This window comes from Pseudonaja textilis, chromosome Z (genome assembly GCF_049901715.1).
Source record: "Pseudonaja textilis isolate UNSWEBS1 chromosome Z, rPseTex1.2, whole genome shotgun sequence".
Classification (NCBI taxonomy): Eukaryota; Metazoa; Chordata; class Lepidosauria; order Squamata; family Elapidae; genus Pseudonaja; species Pseudonaja textilis.
This window is the reverse complement of record NC_142008.1, coordinates 59188-80452: the sequence shown is the minus strand read 5'-3', so window position 1 is coordinate 80452 and position 21265 is coordinate 59188. Positions and strand designations below refer to the sequence as shown.

The 21265-nt window shown below is 50.6% G+C and overlaps 1 protein-coding gene across 1 annotated transcript in view; it reads right to left on the bottom strand.

The window, feature by feature from the left end:
• The window catches only part of SSPO (SCO-spondin), a 151091-nt gene that overhangs the window by 91769 nt on the left and 38057 nt on the right, over positions 1-21265 (bottom strand). Inside the window, 16 exon segments of the mRNA XM_087917120.1 lie at positions 14-111; positions 511-729; positions 838-960; positions 1946-2000; positions 2084-2243; positions 2641-2791; positions 2922-3104; positions 5895-6035; positions 7991-8143; positions 10263-10500; positions 11248-11342; positions 13268-13390; positions 14904-15140; positions 16429-16635; positions 17844-18074; positions 20800-21203. Of these exon segments, the coding sequence (XP_087773246.1) occupies positions 14-111; positions 511-729; positions 838-960; positions 1946-2000; positions 2084-2243; positions 2641-2791; positions 2922-3104; positions 5895-6035; positions 7991-8143; positions 10263-10500; positions 11248-11342; positions 13268-13390; positions 14904-15140; positions 16429-16635; positions 17844-18074; positions 20800-21203 (2818 nt within the window).

Genomic DNA, 21265 nt, shown 5'->3' with positions numbered 1-21265 from the left:
CGCTCCTGGGGACCTCTTGGTAGTCGTGCCATCTCGCAGCATCCAGGCTGAACTGGAGGAAGAAGCTAGTCACGTAGGCGTCGGAGGTCCCTGCTCCTTGGATCACGACTCCTGGGGAAGATGGAGGGAAATCGATGAATGTCCGGGAAACTCCAGGTGCTTGGATGCCTGCAATGGCAGAAGCATCCGGCAAGCACCACGGGGAACCTCAAGATAGAGGATTTCTGCAACACACACACACACACACACGGAGGAAGGGAGGGACAGGGAGAGAGAGGGGGAGAGAAGAGAGGGGAGAGGGGGGAAGGGGACGAGAGGGAGAGAGAAGGAGAGAGGGGGAGAGAGAGGGAGAGGGAGAGGAAGAGAAAGAAGGAGACCTATCTCCTATTTTACTCCAGTTTCGACCCAAAACTCTTCGTGGAGCTTCAAGGAAAGTCTGCAACTGGCCATGAGGTAAAAAAAAGAATTGGCCACAGGAAGTCGTCCCATTCGTCTGGACCCGGCACTTACCTGTCAGGTTCCTGGGCTCCCTCAAATCCACTTGGAGGAAGGGAGGCCTAGAGAGCAGCTCCGGATAAACCTCTGCCGGAGGGGCCCAGCCCTGCAAGTCGGCCCCGGGCAACAGGAGTCCGAGCCGAGCGGCATGGGCCGGGTTCTCCGGCTGTTGGGCGGAAGCGGTGAAGCTGGCGTCGGGAAGGGAGGCGATGCCCAGGGGGCCATAGCAGAGATCTGTGCAGGCGGAAGACAGTCGAGGGGGCAGGAATACGGTCAGACCAGAACCATGTGTGGCAGAGGGTTTCCCACAAAAAGGGCAACACGGGACGTGGTCTTCCTTACCGCCGAACGGAGGCAGGGGGTACGTGCTGAGTGGAGGAGCGGTGGGGTAGAGTGGGGAGCTGGCTCGGGTGGTCCCCAGGGGTCCCAGAGGCAGAGTGCTGGGGACGGCGGTCCGGTTCTCCCCTGAAACACAGCACAGAGGCATTCGACAGGGTGGAATAGAATAGGATAGGATAGGATAGGATAGGATAGGATAGGATAGGATAGGATAGGATAGGATAGGAATTCAGAATAGAATAGAATAGGAATTCAGAATAGAATAGGAATTCAGAATAGAACAGAATAGGAATTCAGAATAGAATAAGAATTTAGAATAGAATAGGAATTCAGAATAGAATAGAATAGAATAGGAATTCAGAATAGAATAGGAATAGGAATAGAATAGAAGAATTCAGAATAGAATAGAATAGGAATAGAATAGAAGAATTCAGAACAGAATGGAATAGGAATTTAGAATAGAATGGAATAGGAAAAGAATAGAACAGAATAGGAATTTAGAATAGAATAGGAATTTAGAATAGAATAGGAATTAAGAATAAAATAGGAATTCAGAATAGAATAGAATAGAAATTTAGAATAGAATAGAATAGAAATTTAGAATAGAATAGAATAGGAATAGAATAGAACAGGATAGGATAGAAAATGAATAGCATAGCATAGCGTAGAATAGAATAGAATAGTTGGCAACTCTAAAAAGACCATAGAAATATTTTATGAGTTGGCACCACCAACTCCCCACCAACTCCAGACCCAGGTTCAGGTGGACTGATATTTGGGATGTTGTGTGAACACAGCTACTAGTAGTGAAGCAGTCTTTCAGAGGGGTGAGCTACTTCAACTCCCAGAATTCCCTAGCCGGCATCCTTTAAGAGGGGTTGGCTTTCAATTCCCAGAATGCCCCCACCCAGTTATGCTTTAAGAGGGATGGATTTCTATTCCCAGCACACCAAGGGGACTTCTGGGAGTTGAAGTCCAAACTTCATTAAAGCTAGCGAGATGGAGCAACGTTGTGTATTTCTACACAAATGTGACTCCCCACAGTGGTGACAATATACGCAACCTGTGCGATCGCTGCCCCACATCCTCCCTGCCCCCTTTAAGGACTTACCCCCTTCCGTGCAGTAACAGCAGGCGTCTGCTCGGCCCTTCACCAGCACCCGGCCCTGCCAGGCGGAAGGAGGAGGTTCAGCCGAAGGATTGGACCCCCCCAAGAGATCGAAGAAGAACCGAAGGGGGGCAGGCTTACCTCGGGGCAGCCCACCGCGCTGTAGGGACAGTACTGGGAGCACTGGACGGTGAGATTCGGCAAACACTGGCAGACTTGGCACTGGCCAGAACGCCAGCGGTCGCCGATGGCGTGAGTCCGGCCATGGTGCTCGCACTCTTCGCACGGCTCCGTCTGGCATCTGCAACGGACGTGGAGGAGACACCTTTTCACCCACACGAGGTAGCCAAGAGGGGCAGAGTGGAAGGGGATGTACCCAGAGGTCGGATTCAGCAGTTCCAGCTAGTTCAGGCGAACCGGATGTTAAATTTATATCTGGTTCGCTGAACCGGTAGTTGAACCAACCGGCTGGCCCCACCCACACTGCCGCTTCCTTCCCACGAGTCTCCACGCAGCCTGCTTTGGATGCAGGTAAGTGTACGGACCATGCGGAAAACAGCAAAAAATGGCTCTCCCGCCCAGGAATTCCAGAAGTCCGTGGTGTTTTTGAATGCTGGATACCAGGTTATTGCGCCCAACACTGATACTCCTTTGTTTGGTCTTCTGTGTGGGATTGTGGGGGGGTGTTGCAGGCTCACCTCCGGGCCTTGCGGTAAATGCCCCGGCACTGCCGCCCATTGCCGTGCTTGATGGGATTGTTGGGGCTCCGGAAGGACCACTGGATGCTCTGCACCCCACAGGGACCCAGACATTCACCCCATGGTGACCACGCCGACCAACCGCAGTTGACTGCAGAGCAAGAGTGAATAAATTTGGCATGGGGACCAAAGAGGGGGTCTTTCTGGGGAAGGAAAGACGCCGCCCCATCCACCTCAACCCAAAGGAGTAAAAGCGGGAGGGAGCCCAAGGCGAAACTGACCTGTGCACTCCGGGTTCTGCCGGCAACGTTTCATCTGTCCTTCCTGGCAAGTGCAGATCCGGCAGTTGACTTTGACCAACTGGCCAGGCCAGTAGCGGACACCGGCCACTTGGCATGGGCACTCTCGTGGACGCACACACTGCTGCTCACTGTTCAAGACCAGGCCTTCTGGGCACCAGCATCCTTGCAGAGGAGAGAATAAGAGGATAACCGTAATAGCAGAGTAACAGACTAGCAGAACGACAGGATAGTAGAATGACAGAATAGCACTGAATAACTGAGCCAAAAAAAATGGCAGAACAGAATAGCAGAATGACAGAATAATGAGATGGCAGAATTGGGAGTGGGATTCTGCCGGTTAGGACCAGTTTGGGTGAACTGGTAGTTCTGGCAATTAATTGATCCCACCCACCCAACCCTGCCCTAGCGTGTCTTATATTCCTGTGTTTTGCGGCTCAGCTGACTCACTGCTGTGCCTCTGCTGTTTTATTCAGTGGGGTTGCAGCAGAAGGCAACTTTTAGAGCTGAAAATGTGTACTGAACTGGTTGTTACACTGGCTGAATATCATCACCAGGCAGAATAGCAGAACAAGAAAATAATAGAATAGTGACAGAATAACAGAATGACAGAACAGCAGAATGACAGAATAGCAAAACGGAATAGCAGAATGTCAGCATGACAGAATAGGAGAATGTCAACAAAGCAGAACACAATAACACAATGACAAAATGACAGAATAGCAGAACAGCAGAATGACAGAATAATGGGATGGCAGAATAACAATAGCAGAGCAACAACAGCACCATGGAATTGCAGAACAACAGAACAGCAGAATGTCAGACTAATGGGATGGCAGAATAATAAAATAGTAGAACAATAGAACATAGCAGAATGTCCGAATAGCAGAACAGAATAACAAAATGACAGAATGGCAGAACAGAACAGCAGAATAACAGACTAATGGGATGGCAGAATATCAATAGCAGAGGAACAGAACCACAGAATTGCAGAATAACAAAATAGCAGAACAGAATAGCAGAATAGCAGAAAGTCAAGACAGCAAAATAGAATAACAGAATATCAGCAAAATGACAGAACAGCAGAACAGAACAGCAGAATGTCAGACTAATGGGATGGCAGAACAACAAAATAGCAGAACAATACAATAATAGAATTGCAGAACAACAGAATAGCAGAATGTCTAGCCCCATTTCATCACTTCTGGTATTGTTGGGAAAACAGGAAGTGATGAAACGGGGCTAGTTTTTGGCCTGCAGAAGCTTTCCTCAAGACTCTGGGAGGCTAAAAAAGGCCTCAACATGGCCTAAAATCAGCTGTGAGGTACGCGCTTGCACAGTGAGGTAAGTTTGCCAGCAGCTCACGTGGCAGCACAAATGGCTCTGCGTGCCACATGTGGCACGCGTGCCATAGGTTCACCATCTTGGGACTAACAGATTGAAAGAATCAGGGATGGGCTGCTACCGATTCGCACTGGTTCCGGCGAACGGGTACAAACAACTATGAGTTGGCCCCGCTCACCCACCCCTGCTCAATCCTCTCTCACATTTCCTTTGTTTACAGCTCAGCTGATTCACGCAGCAAAGTGGATTGCCGCACCTCGGCTGTTCTACTTACTGAGAGAAGGTGAGCCAGAGAGGTTCAAAAGGGGCATTTATTGAATGCTGCAACGCACAACGCATGCACTCACAAAGCCGGTTGTTCAACCGGTTGCAGCCCATCACTGGATAGAATTATGGAACAGCAGAATGAACAGAATAACAGAGAGTTGGAAGAGACCCTGGAGGTCATCTAGTCCAGGGGTCGCCAACCTTTTGGACCTCAGGGACCACCAAACTCATAATTTTAAATCCCGGGGACCACTAATGTGAATTTTGACTGAGGGTGGCTTGCTGACTGGTGGGAGGGAGAGAGAGAGAGAGAAAGAAAGAGAGAGAGAGAGATCCGATCTAACCTCCCCCTCTCTTTCTCTCACACACACAAACACACAGAGGCACAGGTGGGATTCAAATTTCTTAACAACTGGTTCTGTGGGTGTGGCCTAATTTGTGGGTGTAGCTTGGTGGTCATGCGACTGGCTGGTCATGGCTTGTATGTCAATATTATAAATATTTATGTCAATATTGAATTTTTTATCTAAAAAAGAGCAACTTTTACCCAAAATCAGGCAAAGCAGGCAGGCAGATTGAGTTGCTCACAGAATCACAGATTCATTCCGAGATCTATCTTTCTGCAATCTGCTACCTGAGTCTGTCACATCAAATTTGCTTGCAAGCAAACTCACAAAATTAACTCACAGCACACCATGCATGTAAATATTGGATTTTTTATATTTTTTTAAAAAGAGCAACTTTTACCCAAAATCAGGCAAAGCGGGCAGGCAGATTGAGTTGTTCACAGAATCAAAGATTCTCTCAAAGATATGTGTTTCTGCCATTGGCTGCCTGAGTCTGCACTGAATAATAGAACATTCAGTCCTAAGGGAGGTTCGGCTCTGCTTAGACTAGCTAGAAAGCAAGAAATCCAACCATTTCCTGCTTCCTAGCTAATCTAAATCTCCTGGCACAGCAGAACAGCTGATGGTCAGAAAAATAGCAACTTAGCAGGCAAGTTTGCGGGGTAAGGAGTGAGTGGGGTGGGGAGGGTTCCCGCGGGCCATGTGGGCGGTGCAGCCTTGTGTTTCTGCGCAGCCTGGATTAATTGCTTTGGGGGGGGTGCTCTGGGGGTGAGATTTCTCTGTGGACCACCAACATTTTCTTGCGGGCCACCAGTGGGCTGTGGCCCTCCAGTTGGCGACCAATGTTCTAGTCCAACTCCCTTGATCAAGCGGGACAAATGGGTGTAATCTATCCAGACTTTTAGCAGATTCTCCGGGCGCATGAGTCCAGCACGCCACTGACGGACACCAAAAACGTATACCGACCAAGTACCCAGACATTCAGCTACGCACTTACCTGGTCGGCAAGGCCTGTCCTTCCGGCATCTTGTACGGCTGGAGAGCTCAGTGCAGGAGGTGGGACACGGGGCGCACTTCTGGCTCACCAACTCCCCCGGGCAAGTGGAGGCATTGAGACAGTCCTCGCGTTGACACAACTCTGCCAAGGGAGGAAGCGGGCCAATATTTAAATCAAATCAGAATCAATTGATCAATCAGAAGACAGCTGGAAGGGACCTTGGAGGTCTTCTAGTCCAGCCCCCTTGCTCAAGCAGGAGACCCTCTATCATTTGAGACAAGGGGCTGTCCGGTCTCATCTTAAAACCATGGAGGGAGAGGGGAGGGAGAAAGGGAGGGGAGGGAGAAAGAAAGGGAGGAAAAAGAAGGAAGGAAAAGATGGAGGAAGGGAGGGGAAAGGATGGAATGAAGGAAAGAAGGAAGGAAGGAGGAAGGAAGAAAAGAAGGAACGAAGGAAGAGAGGGAGGGAGAAAGGAAGGAAAAGATGGAGGGAAGGAGGGGGAAAGGATGGAACGAAGGAAATAAGGAAAGAAGGGAGGGAGGGAAGGTGGAAGGGAAGGAGGGAGGAAAGAAGGAACAAAAGAATGGAAGGGAGGGAGAGGGACGTGGGAAAGTATGGAAGGAAGGAAGAGAGGGAGGGAGAGTAAGATGGAGGGACGTTCTGGCAGCAAGCTGTTCAGTCAGTTAGTTGTCCTAGTTGTGTTTTTTTTGTGTTAATCAGAATAACAGAGTTGGAAGGGACCTTGTAGAACATCTAGTCCAACCCCCTCCACCCAAGCAGGAGACTCTACACCTGTTTCTAACAGATGGCCATCCAGACTCTTCTCGAAGGCTTCCAGGCAGGGAGCTCCCACAACTTCCGAAGGCAAAAAGCAGACACAAATGGTCCTATTTTGTGTTCATTGTCACGGTTTGTGTCGGGCAGAGCCCAGCCTCAGCATGGAGGCGTGTCCTGTCATTCTGCAGGACATCCAGTACAGTTAGTCCTCAACTTACGACCCCCAATTGAGGCCCAACTTTCTGTTGCTTAAGTGTTATTGAATTGATGAGGATGAAAATTAGCATGCAGGGGCAGAGGGGGCTTTTCACCCGAGCCACGACAATCAGGACATTGAGGGTCTCATGGTTCAGCTTGGGCAGGGGGGGTTGGACTAGATGACCTACAAGGTCCCTTCCAACTCTGATGATCTGTTATCTGTTATATCTGTGATGGCTTGTTTTCATTCCCAGCCAGAATTAAGCTCATACAGTTTCCCGAGATAAGCACCCACCTTTCAGTTCTGTGAAGTGCTGCCAAAAACAGAAGTATCCAATGAACTAGAAAAGAAACCAACTGAAGGAGAGATGCTTCGGAACCGATTGAACTACTTTGCTTCCTGCAAAGGTTTCGTCATCTTGGCCTGACTTTTATCCCTTAGGGGAGGGGCAATCACCCCCCAGCCTTACTCCCAAGTCGCTCCTTTTGTCTCAGCTGCTTTCATCTTTTAGCAGCTCTGTGCATACGCACACTGGGAACAGGCTCCCCTGGGTCCTCTGCCTCGCTGCTGCCAGACTCCAAAGGCTACGGAGTCAGCACCCCACTCCCAGGTGGTCCTGGCCCCATCTCTGTATCGGACATAGGAGCCTCATCCGAGTCCTCTCCAGACTCCTGGACTGGTCCCCGTTCTTCCCTGCTGTCCGATTGACTGCTGCCCTCTGTGTCATCTGCCAGCAAACTCCAATATTTAAGTGAGACATTAGTTGAGGGAGTTTTGCCCCCATTTTATGACCTGTCTTGCCAGGTCATAAATCGATTCACAAATCACTGCAATTGGTTGTACAGAAGTGAATCTGGCTCCCCCCATTGACTTTACTTGTCATGCGGTCACATAAGGGGATCACACTGCCACCGTCATAAACAGGAGTTGCCAAACTCTGGATTTTGATCATGTGACCCCCAAGAGGTGGGAAAAACAGGCGTAAAGCCCTTTCTCCCCCCCGGCACCATCGCAACTTTGGATACTGAACGAAGTGTTGTTACATCGAAGACTGGCTGTTAGTGACTGCCTCGTCCCACTTTCCTGCCGCTTATTTGCCCATAATCCCTGACCAACTTACGGATCTCTATCGAACCAGCGGATCCATCCGGCCCTTCGGTACAGTGGCGGCCACCATTCTGGGATGGGAGGCATTCACGGTGACGGACTACCACTCCACGGCAGTCCTCGGTGCAGTTGGACCATGTAGCCCATTCACGCCACTGGCCGTCCACTTTTTGGGAGAGAGAAAGAGAGAGAGAGAATGAGGTGATACCTAGGTCCCTGAGAATGAAGTATCTCCTACGTCCATGATGGCGCGTGCCATAGGTGGCACGCAGAGTCATTTTCACCGGCACGCGAGCTGCAGGCAAAGTTACCTCACTGTGCATGTGCACACCTCACAGTTGATTTTTGGCTGGTTTGAGGCCTTTTTTGGCCTCCCAGAGGCTTGAGGAAGGCTTCTGCAGGCTTCTGCAGGCTTTGTGGGCAGAAAACTAGGCCCGTTTCATCACTTCCTGTTTTTCTGACAATACCGGAAGTGACAAAACGGGGCTAGTTTTCGGCTTGAAAAGCCTGCAGAAGCCTTACTTGAGCCTCTGGGAGGCTGAAAAAGGCCTCAAACTGGCCAAAAATTAGCTGTGAGGTGCAGTGCAGGTAAGGGGGTGGCGGGGTGAGGTGGGGTGGCGGGGATTGCATGCGCATACATAGAGGGCATGGGTGGGGCACGCATTGCCTTCTGGGTGCTTGCACATGAGTGCAAGCATGCAAGTGTGCACACAATTTTTGGCACAGGAGCCCAAAAAGGTTAGCCACCACTGTCCTACATCGAACGTGCCAGGAGCTACTATTCTTTTTTCTTTTTTAAAAAATACACTTTATTAGTCTTTTGTATATTTTAAAAATAAATAAATAAATAAATATCATGACGTTAACAGTTTTGCGACATCCATCTCATCCATTTCTATCCTTTGTGCATATTTACAAATATACACAATTCTGTGCGAATATATACATTTAATCTATAAGTTGCTTGTCTTTAATTCCTTCATTTTTTGTCTGTCTTAATTCGATCCAATTATACAATTTCCCCCTAAATTCTGTAGTATTCAGACTGCTCTTTCTCTTGTACATTAAAGTCAGTTTGTCTATTATCAGCAGAAGCCATTATTTTTTGAACAATCAGTTCATCCGAGGGTATGCAGTAGTGCTCCCAGCATGGAGTATAAGCTATTCTAGTGGCCGTTAAGATACGTAATACGATATATTTTATATTTTTTTTCATATTTCTTTTTGAATATCCCTAACAGAAATAGTTCTGGTTCCAATTCTAAATTGTTCCTTAAGAATTTCTTTCAGCCCTTGTTTGATTTTAAGCCCATATTTCTGAGCTTCTGGACAAGACCACTACATGTGACAGAAGGTACCTTCCTTCTTTCTACATTTCCAACATGCTGGATTCATGTTGGGATATATCTTTGTTAGTTTATAATTTAGGTTCCAAATGCTTTCCCACTCTGTCAAATTTATATTATGTCCTATGTTTGGAGCCAAGCTATCATAGACCCCTTAACAAGGCGCTACTCTTCATGAGCCCCAAATCAGTCTAGTTTACTTTACTTTACTTTATTGTCATTGCACCTTGAACAACGAAATTAAATACCATCCTCAGTGTACAATTTATGACTAGGAAAATAAAACACAAACACACCTCCTTCACATTCTATACACTGAATTGAAAATCCACAATACTGCATGAATATTGCACTATATAGTAGAATTCAACAGAGTTGCTGCCCTGGGATAGAAGTTGTTTTTCAGCCTCGTTGTCCTTGTTTTTATTATTATCCTGTGTACCGTCTGGCAGATGGTAATAATTTTAAAAAAAAATCTTTGGGAATGTTTTGAACTTTCTTAAAGCTCCTTCTCTTCCTGGATAGCTGGGCCTCAGTCCTACGTTGCTCTCCTCTCTACACTTCTCTGCGCATACGTGCATCTGGGACAGGGCCCAGCTGTTCCTCCCCCTCCCTCATCTCAGGCCCCCAAAACAGCTGTCTCTCCGCCTGAGCGTTAGCAGATGGCCCTGCTCTGCACCTGGCTTTGAGACCTCCTGTTCCTCAGAGCCTTCCGCTGGCTCCGCTGGTAACCCGGGCACCCCCTCCGTCTCCTCTGACTCCTCTGACTCGACTGCCATCTCTGCTGGCAGTCGACGGACCACAACAGCTACAGAGGGAACTGATCACTGAATGGCTGCGGACGAAACCAGGACAGGATCAGGCATCCGCACCAAATTGTGTTGAACGTATGAACGGAGTCCGCTAAAAGGAGGCAAGGGTCCCAAAGCCCGCTCTTACCGGGACAAGCCACTAGGAAGCACTGCTGGGCCTGGGTCTCCTCTCCGAGACAGTGACGGAGGACGTCGTCCGCCCGCCGTGTGCAGCTCCTCCGGCGGATCTGGAGTCCCGTGCCACACGAGCGGCTGCACATGCTCCAGGCTGCCCAGGGCGTCCAGAGGCCGCAGTCCCGCTCATCGGAGGGCAGCCAACCTGAAGCTTCCGTGCCGTCTGCGCAGTTGGCCAAACCGTTGCACACCTGCAAGGATGCGCAACCAGAAGAGGCATGAATGGGCTCTGAAAATGGGAGGCGCAGGAGCCCCTCTAGACTGCCCTCCCCTTTCTGCCACCAGGGGCAACCTCAAAGATGTTAGGAATAACAGAATAAGAGTTGGGAGGGACTCTGGAGGTCATCTAGTCCACTGATCTTCAACCTTTCCAGAATTGTGGACCAGCTGGGAGTTGAAGAGGAGATGGTTCCACACGAGAGACAGGTGTGCAGCTCCACTTGCGCGTGCAACAGACACACAAGTGATTGTACACACACAGCTCCATTTACGCAAGTGGTGGGCATGCACGCCCACCACTCACGCAAACAGAGCTGTGTACGTGCTGTTTACATGGTGTTGCTATTATAGATTCTGTAATCTATCTTCTTTGTCAATTAATGACCCCATAATTCCTTGTGGGGGGAGTCAGAGCAACTGAATGGAGCTGAGCATTTAATGGCCGGATGCCCTTCCCTGTCACCAATGCAGAGTTTTGTTCAACAGATATATTCTCATTGTGCCAAGAGAGAGAAGTAACTGCCTCTACTTTGGATTGAACTCACAGCTTCCTGATTGTGAGGCGAGAGGCTCCACCTCTAGGCCACTGCACTACTCTGATTCCATAATCTATCCAGAGGTTACATCAGAGTAAATGAAGGAATGAAACAGCAATGAAAAGAAGGAGAGCGGTGATCAGAGAAGACAAGAAAAGGAGAGGAACCGACTCCTCACTGCACCTGTTTAAAGGCAATACAGGCACCATCGCTGCAAGAATATTCCGGACACGGACCAACTGTCTGATTCCTTTTGCCTGGTGGAGCCACCGGGATTTCTATCGGGGGTAAGAACAAGCAGCCATCAGAGCCAATACCAGTACCGCCACACTCATCATCCACTCTCCTCCGTCACTCAAGAGGCATCCATTTCCTTGCGTGTTAAATACGATAACAGGTGGTTAACTGATTATTTTACATTTGGGATTACCTATTGGTGACTTTTATTAATACAGCGAATGGGTGCCGGGACAATTGGATTGACCAATATATACATTTCCACGTCTTCTTAAGTAACCTAGTATTTTTTATCAAATGTAAATGGGGAAAGTGTTATAATCTCGACCTGTGGCTTGAGGGGAGGAGGAAAAATTGATCCGATCTTTCTGAGATCTTTTCACGGCACACCATCACGTACGATCATGTCATTGTGTGAGACAATTGGGCAATCAAGATCATGCAACTGTGGGATGCGGCAAACGGGCACTATCATGCCCTAGTTAGAGTTGGACTCTGAGGGAGAGGAGGAACAACCGACAGGGAGTAGAGGTGTGGCTCCGGAGGTTGTGTCAGAGGCCGGCTGGGCAGTCAGAGCAAGAACCAGGCCCATCCCCTCTTCATCCTAAGACATGAAGGGAGGAACGGAGAAGGAAACAACTTGCTTACGAGAGAGGAAGCGGCCATGATCCCCCTCATTGGTTGCAGCTGGGGAGGCTAGTATATAAGAGAGACCATTACAACGCAGTGTTGCCAGAAGCAAAATGTGTTTTCTTTTGGGCTGAAGTTATCTTGGTTGGCGTGCTTCCAATAGACTGTGCCTTGTTATCTCCTTGAATTTGGTAATTACTTATCCTGGTCTGTTGTGGAAATTTTGTCGTTGTCATTTGTTTTTTTTATTTCACCTCTATCTGCTCATTAAGTTCAGACTATTTTTGAGTACGTTTTATCGCCAACTGAGAATTATTGAACAGTGGGGCCTAGTTGGAGGCATTAAAGGACATATATTTACGTTTTGAATTTTGTTATGTTTGTGTTACACTCCGGGTCATCACAGGCACGGTCGCCAGTGCTTGACATGTGGGGTCGGCTGTCAAAATGTCAAACCGATGTAAGTGCCCTCCAGGTAGCTCCATCTAACTACCAACCAGTTGTACGTTGAAGGCTACCTGTACGTGTGGAAGCCATTTTGATTATTTAAATCAAGTTAAATCTTCAGAAAGTGCAAATGGGGGTGATTTAAAGTGCCCTTCCAGGTAGATTCTGCTCTAACCAAGGCTTCCTGAGACATTAACAAACACACGTTAGTCCCCAAAACCTGTTATTTCAGCAGCTGTGAATTATAGTCATTCACAGCCCGTAATGAGTCTCAAACAGTTTGTAAATAGTCCCATGGAAGTCTGCCAAAGTCCTTCAGGATAAATTTGATAAGCACGGATCTTTATGTTTCTTGAAATGCTGCTGACGACTAAATTGCCAAGTTGTATAAGACCAAATGGAGCACAAATTCAACATGGAGCTTCAGGTTTCAAATTGACCAGTATGAACAAAGTTGCTTCCTGCAAAGGCTCCTGTCCCTTTGCTTCTCCTTTATGTCTTATGGGAGAGCCAGTCACATCCAAGCCTTACTCCCGAGTCACCCCTTTTGTCTTTAACTTCTTGCCTTCCGGCAGCTCTGCGCACTCGCGCACTGGGAACAGGCTCCTCCTATTCCTCTGCCTTGCTGCTGTCAGCTTCTGGAGGCTTCGGAGTCACACATAACTCCCAGACGGCCCTGACTCCATCTTTGTATCGGACGCAGAACCCTCGTCTGAGTCCTCCCCAGACCCCAGGACTGGCCCATGTTCCTCCCCACTATCCAGCTCTGCTGCCAGCTCTGCAGGCTGCTGTTGGACCACAACAGACTCAATCCCTCCCTGGCACCCCACCCATATTTTGCGCCCCTTTCCCGAGAATTGACTCGGCTGCACACTCCTTCTTTCCTTACCGCAGGCGAGCTCATCTTCTCCCTGGGAACAGTCGGGCGAGCCATCGCACACCCGGGATACGTTGATGCACATCCGGTCATTGCAGATGAAGAACCCGGGGCAAGGGGGGATCTGCGTGGAGCCTGCCTCCAAGACAAAGAAGACGTGTCACCTTTATCGTCATCATCACAGTTTTCCCACAGGTGCAGGGTCCGCTTTTCGGATCGATGGACACTATTTTGTACAATCAAACACAGAAGGTCTAGGACAACTCGACGCTGACAACTCGCTCCAGTCAACTCACCACTGGATAACTCACCTCGGCCAACTTGCCAAAGGGACAATTCAAGGGAAGGACAAGCAAATTGCAGCGGGCTTTGTCTTGCTTTAGATTTAAATCTTCTCAAGCTTGCAGTCCTCAAGTCTGGGCTGAGTTGCAATTCTGTTCTCCCTAGTTTGAGTGATCCTGCATTGAATTTTCCTGTGGCGAGTTGTCTGCAGACAGTCGGATGAGGAAAGACAGCTGGGAAGAGCTAGCCAGGTGTGTGTGTGTGTGTGTGTGAATTATACCATTCTGCAAATGCAGACATCTGGGTCCAAGTAGCTATTTTTCATGTCCACATTTATTGTGTCTTGACATTTTTGCTTGGGTCTTGCTTGGTTGGGCGAGAGTGAGAAAATGACCCTAGAGCAGGGGTGTCAAATTCAAGGCCCGTGGGCTGGATGCAGCGAGCGATGTGGTCACATCCAGCTCATGGGGCCATCCTGGAAAATTTAAGGAGATGTCCCACGTCACTTCGGCCTGGTCTACCCGATGCTGAGAGGAAACTGGCCAGCAGTTTGGGGAGTGGCATCAAGCTGGCCACGCCCACCCAGCTGGCCACCCCTACCCAGTCGGTCATGCCCAGTGACTGGCATGAAGCTGGCCATGCCTGTCCTGACCAAGGCTTCCTGAGATCGTAATTAAGCACACGCTTCGTCCAAACAAGTCTTGTTTTATTTCAATGGCTGGGAATTATGTTCATTCCCAGCCCGTAATGAGTCCCAAACAGTCCCTCGAGATAAGCACCCACCTTTCTCTCCTTCGAACTAAAGTGCCAAATTGTAAAAACCCCAACTGGAGTACAAAGTCCCCACAGAGCTTCAAGGTTGAACCCAAACAAAGGACTTTGCTTCCTGCAAATGTTTTCCTACCTTTGCACTTCTTTTATATCTTAGGGGAGGGGCAATCACCTCCAAACCTTATTCCTGAGTTGCCTGTTTTGTCTCAGCTGCTCTTGCCTTCTGGCAGCTCTGCACACATGCACACTGGGAACAGGCTCCCCTGGGTCCTCTGCCTTGCTGCTGAGAGACTCTGGGGGCTCCAGAGACAGCACCCCACTCCCAGGTGGTCCTGGCCCCATCTCTGTATCGGACGCAGGGCTCTTGTCTGAGTCCTCCCCAGACTCCCAGACTGGTCCCTGTTCTTCTGCTGCCATCAGCACAGGCTGCCGGTGAAACACAACAATGCCCACCCAGTTGGCCACGCCCCCCCTCCCCTCCTGAGGTCAACCACAGCTCTGATGCGGCCCTCAATTAAATTGAGTTTGACACCCCCGGTCTAGAGAAACGGAGGAACGAGAGTCAAGAGTGCACCAGGGAGAAGAGACCGCTCACCACAGGTGTCCACACTTTCGTCGGACTGGTCCTGGCAGTGTGGGACGCCATCGCAGAGCTGCTGGTAGTGGATGCACTCTGCCCCGTGGGCGCAAGGGAACTGGTCCAGTTCACATGTGCGGTTGCAGTGGAGCTCGTCACTGCCATCGAGGCAATCCGCTTCATTGTCGCACACCCAGCCCCGCGGCTGGCACTCCCCACTGTGGCAGTGGAACTCGTAGCGCCCGCAGGGTGGCCCTGCATGGATGGGAAGGGCAGAAGATCAGATCTGTGCTACAATCGTGTTTACCGATGCCAGAACTGCAGCAGTTCACCAAACAGCCAGGGAAAAGAAAGGTCATAAAACGGGAGAGAACTGTTCTGGCAGCCAGCAGAGCTGGTGGCAGATTTGGACAGTGAGGAGGTTTGGGGGGAACCGGGGCCAGTCCTGGAATCTGGGGAAGGCTCTGCGTCGAAGGCAGAGATGGGGCCAGGACCGTCCAACAGTTACCAGCTGCCTTGGGAGTCGGAAATCAGTGGCGAAGAAGAACAGTCGGAGCCTGTTCCCTGTATGCTCATGCACAGAGCTGCCAGGAGAAGGGAACAGTTAAGGAACAAGGGTCAACTCGAGAGTAAGGGCACAGGTGGACAGTGAATGGCCCCTCCCAGAGGGAATAAAGAGGAACAAAAGGGGTTTGCAGGAGACAATTAGTTCACTTTGTTCGGGTGAAGACCTGTTCCTGACTTCTTGCCTAGTAATTGCTGCTACAGTGTGGCGTTTGGAAGCTATCAGCCTGGCAACTCTCCAAGCCTGATAAAGGTCTGTAGTTGTGAAATCTCATGAAAGACTGTTGGGTGGGACTTTGCTGGAGGGGAATTCCCTTTAACCTAAAATAAAAGGGGTTTTATCAGGACAAGGAGTCGACTTCGTGCTCTTGGGTAAGCCTGCAGAAATTTGGGGCTCAATTGGGGTCTACCTGCATTGGGTAAGTTGATCTTAAAGGCTAGGTGAGCGGTGAGGAGAGGATCGTACACCATGCAAGATCTGATGATCCTCCCATCTCTTGTGTTCTGACCTAGGAGAGTTGCCAGGCCGATAGCTTCCAAATGCCACGCTGTAGCAGCAATTACTTGGCAAGAAGTCGGGAACAGATCTTCACCCGAATGACTTGAACTAATTCTCCCCTGCAAACCCCTTTTGCTCCTCTTTATTCCCTCTGGGAGGGGCCATTCACCGCCCACCTGTGGCTTTACTCCCGAGTCGACCCTTGTTACTTGACTGTTCCCTTCTGCTGGCAGCTCTGTGCATGCACACACTGGGAACAGGCTCCGGCTGTTCTTCTTCCCCACTGATCTCCGACTCCAAAGGCAGCTGATAACTGTCAGAGGGCCCTGACCCCATCTCTGAATCTGACGCAGAGCCCTCGTCCGAGCCCTCCCCAAACTCCAGGACCGGCCCATGTTCCTCCCCAACCTCCTCATGGTCTGAGTCTACCGCTGCCTCCAGTGGCCACTGGTGGGCCCACAACACCTTGAGGCTGCTTACCCAGGGTCCTGTTGGCGACAGGCTGATGGGTTCCAGGGAAAGCTGGCGAAACGGTGGGCACAAGAGGGGTGGTCTGTATCGCTGGACACCGAGAAGGGTCCTCATCAGTACCATCATCGCAGTCGTGTACACCGTCACACACCTGTGTATGGCTCACACAAGTGGCATTTGGACAAGCTAGCTGGCCTGGAGCGCACATCACCAGATCTATAACGAGAGCGGGAATGGGGTCGGGGACAGAGAATGAAACATTCTGGACTCTCCTTCGGGAGAACATCTGGCAGCCCTACATACTGTCCGAATACTTGAGTAAGAGAAGAGAGCCCCAACACTTGTCTTTGGAAAGGCTGTAGAACAAAGGACTAAGACGCTGAGCTTGTCGATTGGAAAGGTTGGCGAGTCTGGGCAGTTCAAATCCCCAGCACCGCGTCATGGAGTGAACTCCCGTTCCTTGTCCCAGCAGCTTCTGCCAACCTAGCAGTTTCAAAGCACATAAAAAAATGCAAGTAGAAAAATAGGGACCAGCTTTGGTGGGAAGGTAGCCGTGTTCCCTGGGCCTTCGGCAGCATTTAGTCCTGCTGGTCACAGGACCGTGGAGACGTCTTTGAACAGCGCTGGCTCTTCAGCTTTGGAACGGAGATGAGCACCACCCCTTAGAGCCAGAAACAACGAGCACGGGGAACCTTTACCTTAGAACCAAGGCTCTAGACATTTCTGGATGAGTTGTCTAGATCAGGAGTCCCCCAACCTGTTCTGACCCAGTTCCCCAAACACAACAAACCCTCTGCAGTGGAACTCCATGATTCCTTTATGAGGAGCGATGGCAGCCCTGGTGAAAAAGTTTCTCCCGCACCACAGCCTGACAAGTCTGGCAACATCTATTCATCTCCGCCCCCTGCCTTTTCTCCCCAGAGCTCAGGTGAGGCTTCGCTAGCAGTGGTGGCTCTTCCGTCCCGAGGACCGGCTCATAAATTTCCACTGCTCTCCTCTCCTCGGCAAAAAGTTTCTCTCTCAGTGCTGGCTAACAAGTCCATCCGTCTGGGAGATGAATGGTTGTCTGCAACATCTGTTCTCCATCTTCCTGCCTTTTCTCCCCATAGCTAGAGTGGGGCTTTGCTAGCAGCAGTGGCCCCTCCATCCCGAGGACCGGCTCATAGATTTCCACTGCTCTCCTCTCCTCTGCTTATGTGCATCTGGGTGTCGGGTACTGGACTCAGCTCTTCCTTCTCTTGCTCATCAGCCACCCAGCAGACTTTCATGCCTACTGAAGGACTAGAACTCCCAATCACTTTTCTTCCTTAAGGCCGGACTAGAACTCAGGTCTCCTGGTTTCAGGGCAGTACCTTAACCCGTACACCAAACTGGCTCCTTAATTAATAAATTAATCACACTTATTAACACAAGCATTTAGTCACCTGGGCAGAAAGTCTCGTCCATGCCAGAGGGGCAGTCCTGCCGGCCATTGCAAACCAGAGCTTTGGGAAGGCACAGACCACTCGGGCACTGGAATTCCCCAGCAAGGCAGGCGCAGTCGCGTTCATCACTAAAATCGCCGCAGTCATCGTGCCCGTCGCAGCGATGCAGGTACGGCAAGCAGCGCCCAGCCGCACAACGGAACTCACTCAGCTTACAGGCTGGTCCACAATCTGGAACGGGGGAGGAGAGAGGAGAATTTGTTTTGGGGGGAGGGGGGGCTAGCAAAAATCGAGCGGGTTCCTCATGTTTTTTTAATTTGTTTCTTTGATTACTTCGAATAAAATAACAAGGGGCTGTGAGTTTGCTCCTAAGCAGAGGCAGCTATTTCCCTCTCTCTGGGCACACCAAGAAGATATCTGCTGAACAAAACTCCGCATTGGCAACAGGAAAAGCATCCGGCCATGAAAACACTCTGCTAGCTCCATTCGGTTGCCCCGCTAAGGGATTATGGGGTCATTAAAAAAGAAGAGGATTATCACACCCCTGTTAGAGTCTAACTCCAAGGGAGAGGAGAAACAGCTGACAGGGAGTGCGACTCTGGAGGTTGTGGAGGAAACTGGGGAAGGGCACAGGCCGCTGGGCAGTCAGAGGAAGACCCAGGCCCATCCCCTCTAGGGCACGCAGGGAGGAGCGGATAAGGGAGAAACGTGAGTGGTGTGGTCTACAGGGGAGGGAGGGGCCCTGATCCCCTTCATGGGTTGCAGCTGGGAGGACGGGTTAAAAGGACAAACTGCGCATGGCAACGTTGCTGGAAGCAAAGCTTGCATTATTCTTGTCCGAGCTTCTCTGCGTTTTGGCTTCCTCCCAACTGTGGTTGCTGCGTTATCTAGAAGTCTGCAATTAATCATCCTTGCCTGCCGAAGTGATTCCTTCACTGTGGTTTGTGTTGCGTTTTTTATTTTGAATTAACTTGACTTTGGGTGCGGGCTGCATTTACTCCCCCCGTAAACCGTTTTCTTTAAGAGTTTGATTTCCAGCCAAGGATAATCGGACATTGGGGGCCAAGCTGGAGGCATTAAAGGGACTTTATTCTTTATTTTTTGTGTCACACCCCAGGTCACCACAACAATGACTGGAGGAATGGTGGTCTCTCCTCCCTCGTCCCCTTTTCTTCTGCCCAAGTCTTCCCTCAGGATCGCATCTACCCCATCAGTTGCCTTATCGCCATTGTCTCCAGCTCAAATCCAGAGAGATGACAAGATATGGAGAGTCCTCGACTCATGACCGCCTTTTGAGCCCCCAATTTCCGCTGCTGTGGTGGTTCGAGGAGTTTTGCCCCATTTTGGGAGCACAGCGCTGAAGCCAATCCCCTGCCTCTGTTAAGCAAGTCGGGCAGTCGTTAAATGAACCAGGCTTCCTCCTTTGGCTCCGCTCGTCAGAGGGTCTCATAACCCTTGAAGCATCGTAAAGGATGAGTCGGTCCAAATTTGGATACTCACCAGACCCCGGGGAGGCTGTGAGATGGTCGTAAGCGTGAAAAACAGTAATAAGCCATGCTGTTGTAACTTAGAACAGTCACGAAACACACTGTAAGGCGAGGATTACCTCTACAAGGCCAGGATCCAGGAAGGCCAACCAAAATGAGCCTGGATGTGTCGGAGCCTTTCCGGTAGGGCCCAGGGCCCCTCCGGGTAGACAGGAAACGCCACCATGGCTGTGGCGTCCTCTTTCCCTGCCTGCTTCCTTAACTGATCCCTTCTCCTGGCAGCTCTGCGCATGCGCACAATGGGAACAGGCTCCGGCTGTTCTTCTTCCCCACTGATCTCTGACTCCGAAGGCAGCTGATAACTGTTGGACGGCCTGGCAGCCCTTCCAGACTCCATCAGAATAGAGCTGGAAGGGAGCCTGGAGGTCTTCTAGTCCAGCCCCTGGCTTGAGCAGCAGACCCTCTACCTATTCAGACAAGGGGCTGTCCGGTCTCTTCTTAAAAACCTCCAGTGATGAAGCACCCACAACTTCTGGAGGCAAGCAGTTCCACTGGTTAATTGTTCTCACTGTTAGAAGAGAGGGAGGAAAGCAAAGATAGAGGGAGGGAGAAAGGGAGGATAGAAGGAAGGGAAGAAACGAGGGAGGGAGGAAAGGGGAGGGGGGAGGGGGGAGGAAAGGAGGAAGTAAAAGATGGAAGAAGAGAGGGAGGAAGGGAGGGTAGAAGGAAGGAACAAAAGGAGGGAGAGGAGGGAGGGAGAGGAGGGAGGGAGGAAAGGAGGGAGGGAAGGAGGAGAAAGGGAGCAAGTAAAAGATGGAGGAAGAGAGGGAGGGAGGGAAGACTGAAGGAAGGAAGGCAAAGATGGAGAGAGGGTGGGAGAAAGGGATGCTAGACGGAAGGAACAAAAGGAGGGAGAGGAGGGAGGGAGGAAAGGAGGGAGGGAGGAAAAGAGAAGGAAGGAAAGAAGGAAAGAAAGGAGGGAAGGGGAGGGGAGGGGAGGGAAGGAGGAAGGAAGGAAAACATGGCAGGAGAGAGGGAGAGAGAAAGGAAAGGGGGAGGGAGGGAGGGAGGGAGGGAGGACATTTCCTCTCTCTCTCTCCTTCCTTCCTCTCTTACGGAATCATAGGGCCGGAAGGGACCTCGGAGGCCTTTCCGTCCAACCCCCAGAGCAAATACCATGTGAGACAAATGGCCGTCCTGTCTCTTCTTGAAAGCCTCCAGCAAGGAAGCAACCCCGATGTCCGGTGGCAAGACCTTCCACCCGTGAATTGTCCTCCCTGTTAGAAATCCTTCCTTCCAGGTTGCTCCTCCCTTTGATTAGTTTCCATCCGTTGTTTTTTGCCCTTCCCTCTAGCGCTCCGGAGAATAATTTGACCCCCTTTTCTTTGGGGCAGCCCCCTCCCCAAATCCCGGAGGGTCTTCTTTTCTCTAGACTGGCCAAAACCCTCACAGTGCCTCCCGCTCCTCACCTGCTTCATCAGAGGGGTCGGCAAAACCGCAATCCAGCTCCCCATCGCAATAGTCCCGGTGGGGGATGCAGCGCCCGTTGTTGCACCGGAACTCCTGTGGCGAGCATCCGGGCGAGGGGCAGTCCTTTTCATCCGAGTGGTCAGCGCAGTCAGCGGCGCCATCGCAGCGGTACCCCCAGGGGATGCACTGCCCGCCGGCACACCGGTACTGGTCTGGAGGGCAGCTCAAAGGGCAGACTTCGTCCGATCCGTCCCGACAATCATCTTCGTTGTCGCACAGCCAGGCCATAGGGATGCAGCGCCCTCCCGTGCGGCAAGCAAACTCCGATTCGGCACAGTGAGAGGAGGGGGTGCCACAAGTCTCTGGAGGGGCGGTACATTGCCACAGGCCGGCCTCACATGAGCTGGATGGAGGGGACAGAACATTATTGAATCAAGGAGGATGTATAACTAGCATGCGGGGGCA